Source organism: Gastrolobium bilobum, unplaced genomic scaffold, assembly GCF_033153095.1.
Source record: "Gastrolobium bilobum isolate Gb01-03AN ecotype WA unplaced genomic scaffold, APGP_CSIRO_Gbil_v1 utg16678, whole genome shotgun sequence".
NCBI classification, from domain to species: Eukaryota; Viridiplantae; Streptophyta; class Magnoliopsida; order Fabales; family Fabaceae; genus Gastrolobium; species Gastrolobium bilobum.
In genome coordinates, this window is record NW_026896445.1 from 145,180 (window position 1) to 151,422 (window position 6,243).

Genomic DNA, 6,243 nt, shown 5'->3' on the forward strand with positions numbered 1-6,243 from the left:
AAATTAAGAGACCAGCAGATACATCAAACAGATTCCAAAACGGTTGAAAGAAACATCACACAAAAATCTGAGTAAAGACAAAGAAGAAGGAATTTAACATGAGAGCCGTTTCACAGACGGCCACAAAAAACCATCTTTAGCCGGCTATCCTGTGTAATTGCCAGCACAAACTATTCTAACTCCATTCTTTTTCTCTCCCTTTATAACCCTCTTCGTTGGAGAACTACGTCATTATATATCCTTAAAGTTATTTTCTTTTCCCCTATTAGTATCTAGGCTTTCATAGACTCTTCACACTTTTCCATGGCGAAACTATCACAGCAGAAAACCCAGAAAAACAATTCAAGCAATAATGATAACCTTGACGTAACTAACACTGTCACCACCAAGACCAAACGAACAAGGAGAAGTGTCCCTAGAGATACCCCACCTCAACGCAGCTCAATATACAGAGGAGTCACTAGGTTAGGTCCCCTAATCAATTTTTATTACCTTTCTCTCTCAAATATTTGGTTTTGATTTTTATTTTATTTTAATTTCTCCATCTGTTATTACCGAATAATTCGATTCAATCTCCGTTGGAATATATTGAGATAACTCTTTCAAAATCATTTTCTCCATTCACGTACTCGAATTTGAGATGTATCGTTAATGGAAACGAACTCGTTAATGCTTGAATCAATGTTTACTCGTGATTATCAAACGATGGTAGTTCAGTTGCCGTCAGAGAACTGAGCAGATGAGGGTGACAGTTTAATCTTTCTCATCTTTAGGAGGATCTAAAACCTTAATCGCAGTATCTATTTCGAATCGAACTAATTGTGAAGTGATGAATCAATTGGAATATATCTTCACACAAAAAATGTTTATTTGTGATTTTGTTCATTTCTACTACTTGTGTTCCCTTGATCTTATGCATTCACTTTAATTGGCTAAAATAAGTGTTCATTGAACCAAGATCAGGCACCGATGGACAGGCCGATACGAAGCTCATTTGTGGGACAAGAATTGCTGGAATGAGTCGCAGAACAAGAAAGGACGACAAGGTTTCATGTCCTTTACTATTAATTACTTGACATTTTGGTTCTTTTCCTACTTAGTTTAGCAAACAATTTTTGTTGCTTAATGAAGTTAGCTAATGTGTTTGTTTTCTTTTCCTTGTGGCATTGGTTCTTCACATTGGATACCTCAGTCTACCTTGGTAGGTAGATAATTATTGTATATTAAATATTACATTATTTGCCATTATCAATAACAAAACCAGAAGAATCATCCAAGTAACTAATTGAGGATGCTATGTTTCAGGTGCTTATGACGATGAAGAAGCGGCAGCACATGCTTACGATCTAGCAGCATTGAAATATTGGGGTCAAGAAACCATCCTTAACTTTCCGGTACCTATGTTTTAAAGCACTTTTGAGTCATCGTGTTGGTTTTCACTTGTGATTTGTGTAATTAACGTTAATTTTTAAGAAGGGAAAATAAAACACACCAAATTTGTCTTTCTATTGTAGTTATCGATCTACCAGAATGAGTTGAAAGAAATGGAGGGTCAATCAAGAGAGGAGTATATTGGATCATTAAGGAGGTAAGGCTCTTGAATGCTTCTTCTATTGTAAGATTCAAGAGATTATTGCAAAAATTAGCTTGTATTAAGGAATTCTTTTGAAAAATAAAATACTTGCAGGAAAAGCAGTGGTTTTTCTCGTGGAGTTTCTAAATACAGAGGTGTTGCGAGGTACTGTATTCAAGTATTATCATTACTCATTTACTTTACGGAACTAAAATAAGATTTTAATGTGCATAGACATTATTCTAATTAAAATTTCATGACTTTGATTTTCAATGTTCAGACACCATCATAACGGAAGATGGGAGGCTCGGATTGGCAGGGTTTTCGGCAACAAATATCTTTACCTTGGAACTTATGGTAATTAAGATCTCATCACCTAGAAATCTTCTAGCTATTTTTTTTCATTCATTTTCTGCCTACTCTTTGCCAACAACACTGGATTACAATCTAAATTGACCTTCACACCAATCTCACACGAATGAGTAAAATTAGTTACACGAGTTTTAACTACACATAAGTGTCAATTCATCTGATTTTTGATAGTTGCAAAACTTACCAATTCAGACTAATTAAACCACTGGTACAATTATTGTAAACCAAAACTTTATAGAAAGAGCAATTAAACAATGACTTTGATTTATAACATTCACGAAGATCATTATTTAATTAATTTATCCCGTGCATGTATGTATATATTTGTGCCAAATTATGTTTCAGTCGCAATCAATAGGATAAAAAGTGCTACCAACTCCAACTGATTTGTTAACCTAACCTTCTATTACGTATATAATGATAATGATATGCATTAATTTAAATTGATCATGTTTCTAATTTTGGCAGCTACCCAAGAAGAAGCTGCCACAGCATATGATATGGCAGCTATTGAATATCGTGGACTCAACGCCGTCACCAATTTCGATCTAAGCCGTTATATTAAGTGGCTTAAGCCCAATCACAACAACAATAACGATAATAACATAATTAGCTCTAATCTTATTGATTCTAACCCTAATTGTAACACCAACTTCACTCCAAACCCTAACGAAGAACAAGGGATCAACTTCTTCCACAGTCAACAACCATTCAATAATGTGGAAGAAGCAACATTGACTCAGCCTCGGCCAGCTGCTGCCACGTCAGCCCTAGGACTTTTGCTCCAGTCATCCAAGTTTAAGGAGATGATGGAGATGACATCTGCCGCGGATTTGTCGACACTGCCGCCGCCGGAGTCTGAGTTGCCGCCATGCACATTTCCCGATGACATTCAGACATACTTTGAGTGTGAAGATTCTAACAGATATGGAGAAGGGGATGATGATATCATGTTCAGTGAGCTAAATTCCTTTGTGCCCCCTATGTTCCATTGTGATGACTTTGAACCCTGAAACAAACTACAATTAATGCTACAGTCGTAACCATAATTAATGCTATAATCGTAACAATTTCATTGAAAACACAGGCTTATTTCTCAGTTTGTGAATATGGAAGATTATTTTGTTGACGGCTAGACATTGATCAGAGAAGAAGTGATGACCAGAGAAGGGTGGCCAAATGTTTGGTTCATTTATTTTATTTTATTTTAATTTCTGCACAATCAAATTGTTTGGATAATTTGTTGTAATTGTAAAGACAATAAGCATATCAAAAGGGCAAGACAAAAAAAGAAGAAGGAAAATAAGCATATGTTTATCATTCTTTCTTTTTAATAATGATGACTCTGGCATCATCGCCTTAATATATTAATTCAAATTTATTTAGATCCCTGTGTCCCTGTCTATTTATTATTTTTTTCAAGTTTTTCTTTCTGTGATATTTATTGTTTTTCTTTGTGTAGAATTAAAAAAAAAAAAAACAATTTGTATTGATTTGATTTGTGAGAAACATTATTTACAAAATAATTTATTTTTAGTGTGTTGATGTGAAAATTTATTGGGTAAATTTTTGAATTTTTCATTTAAAATTATATGTCACTAAATTAGTCAAATTAGTCCTACAAAAATATTAAACAATTATCAAATTTTTACTTTTATATTATCAATCATTTTAGTCTATTCAAAGGAAAAATATGATAATATTTTTTTAAATTTTGAGGGACTAATTTTGTTAATCTCATTTAAAAAAAAAAATTGCGTCCATCAAACTTATTTTTAAGTATAATTTCTTTTGTTGGGTAAAAGTCAAAGAAATGCACTTCACTTATTTCATTATCACCCACTGATTCTTCGACCAAGAGAATCAGACTACAATATTTTTTTCAAAGCTTTTGATTTTAATTTCTGTAAAAATATTTTTCAACTGAAATATATTTCTAAAATTATCGTTACTTGCAAGTATTTTTTTAATGAAATTACTAGATTTTGCCTAGAAAACCATTATCGAATTATTTAATAAACTGAACTTAAACTTTACGTGCAAGTATTTTGATTATTACTAATACACAGTGATTCATATCTTAGGCCATTAATTAAGTACCAGGGTTATTTGGTAAGTGAATTTATTTTAAGATAGGAGTGGAAGATTTTATTATAATTAAAAGTTTAGGAAAAAAGTTATCCCTTTCAAAGTTAAAGCATATAACAAGACTTAATTTATCGATACTATTTAATTTTATCGGTTGAGTTAACCTCGCTGAGGGATAGATGTGGAGATGACAATTGATGAACTCCGTTGAAATATGTCATCAGCTCAATTCCCATATAGACCTAACCTTATATGAGGTTGAAAACATAGTCTAAAGCAAAAAAGTGCTGAATGTGAATGCATCATTATAGAACATTCAGTGAGATGCAGATGAAAGTAGGCCATAAGGAGGCAAGAGAGCAAAAATAAAATAAAATAAAAAATAGAAAAAGGAAAAGACAAAATGGTTAGTGAATCAACAAATAACTGGGTGCCCTCATCACAAATGTTTGAGTCTCATCTGAAATACTTATTGCTTAACATAATCTATTTCTTTCCTCCAGAACAAATAAATAAATAGGAAAAGGCAAAATGGTTAGCGAATCAACAAATAATTGGGTGCCCTCGTTAAGGGTGTAAATAGGCTAGGCTAGGCTCTATGACTTAAATAGGTCAAGCCTGTATATAAAAAAAACATTGGGTCTGGCCTGACCTATTAGCCTGTGTAGGCCCCAAATTACAAGTCTGACATGACCTACATTTAAAAAATAAAAGCATTAGCCTAGGCCTGTTAGCCTGTTTAAGCCTATTAAACATTCAACAATTAAAAAAATATCTAAAATAATATTACTTTATTATTCAAATTTATTGAAATGAATAATTTTATTTATTTTATTTAAAATAAATAATATGATATAGGCTAGCCTGTAAGCTTATAAGGCCCGATATGTACAAAAAAGCCTATGGCCTATTTTCTAAATAGTTTTTTTAAAAGCCTAGGCCTATTCTATTTTACTATTTATAATAGGCTAAGTCTGGCCTAATATAGGCTAGCCGTAGGCGCCTGTAGGCCGGCCTAGCCCATTTACACCCCTAGCCCTTATCACAAATGTTTGAGTTGTCTGGGTTTTGCTCTTTCACTAAAACTCAATATGACCTAGTGTATAAGAAGAGTCCAAGAAACCTAAAGCTCAATCTGCTAAGGTTAGGGTTTCTTGAAACCCATTATATTCTACATTTATAATCATCAGACTCTGGAAGTCTTCACTTGGTGGTTGCAGATACTGAGGTAAGGTCATCTCTCTGAAAGTGAGAGAGTGCCCACACACTTCCCATTTCCCCTTGAGACATAGTCTGGAAGATTTGCCATAGTTCAGCTTCAAGGAGGTTGTTCGTACTACGGCGCTAAGGAGATCAGTTCGTGAGTTCGTGTTGTGACGCAAATGACTCTAGTTTATGGAGCATCATCTCATATATGCGCTATAAGAGGTAATTGTAAACAATGATGATCATATACATCCAAATCGCAATGGTCTAAACGCTTTCGCATGATCTAAATGCTCCTACAATTGGTATTAGAGCAGGATTGCGTATTTAGATGTGGATCTAGTTTTGATTTATAACTAGTGAATTACCCGTGCGATGCCCGGGGGAAAAAGAACAAAATATTTGTCATCCACCGTGGTTGGTTAATCGCACTGCAAACCTTATTTTTACAAAAACCTGTATTGTTATCTTGTTCTATATTTCAGATGAAAAAAACTACAACATTGATATAGAACTTTGCAAATGTCAACCATAAACAAAAATCTATTATCCAGAGTGATCAATATTATGCAAATCAAATATAGTTATCTACTCGATGAGTTATGTAAAAATTAAATACGCCATAATAGACTATGTTAAAATGAGGATGGCTAAAAAAAAAATGTATACAACTTATTGCTAACTATAACAGCCACTAATAAAATCAAGGTAACAAACAGACCAAGCAAATATGGAATTAAAAGATCAGCTTGTACCTATAATAAGAAAACGCTATTAATTCAGTGTCATTCTGTAGCAATCATTGGAGAGATGAGTTCAACACATACCAAACATGTGATTTCCTATCTTTATGCATTACCAGGGACATCTTCTTCTACCATCATATTTATGCCTACAATACAAAATGCAAATGCTCATTAAATAAATTACGCTAATATGTTAACATCCAGAAGTAATAATCTCAGCAAAAAAAAGGGTTATTTTTGTTTTAGAACCCAAAAAAC

General features: G+C 33.3%; 1 protein-coding gene across 1 annotated transcript; it reads left to right on the forward strand.

The window, feature by feature from the left end:
• Positions 1-303: 303 nt before the first annotated feature.
• Positions 304-2,958, forward strand: LOC133299805 (AP2-like ethylene-responsive transcription factor At1g16060). Its single transcript, XM_061499291.1, has 8 exons — positions 304-464; positions 964-1,046; positions 1,193-1,201; positions 1,306-1,394; positions 1,515-1,588; positions 1,688-1,738; positions 1,854-1,930; positions 2,414-2,958. Exons 1-8 carry the CDS (start codon positions 304-306, stop codon positions 2,956-2,958), a joined length of 1,089 nt encoding a protein of 362 aa, XP_061355275.1.
• The last annotated feature ends 3,285 nt before the right edge of the window (positions 2,959-6,243 follow it).

Excerpts from the sequence above, each read along its gene's own strand:
- LOC133299805 (XM_061499291.1), top strand. The coding sequence starts at position 304 with ATGGCGAAACTATCACAGCAGAAAACCCAGAAAAACAATTCAAGCAAT. Across the intron at positions 1,395-1,514 it reads AAACCATCCTTAACTTTCCG|TTATCGATCTACCAGAATGA; the intron begins GTACCTATGTTT and ends TTTCTATTGTAG. Across the intron at positions 1,739-1,853 it reads AAATACAGAGGTGTTGCGAG|ACACCATCATAACGGAAGAT; the intron begins GTACTGTATTCA and ends TTCAATGTTCAG.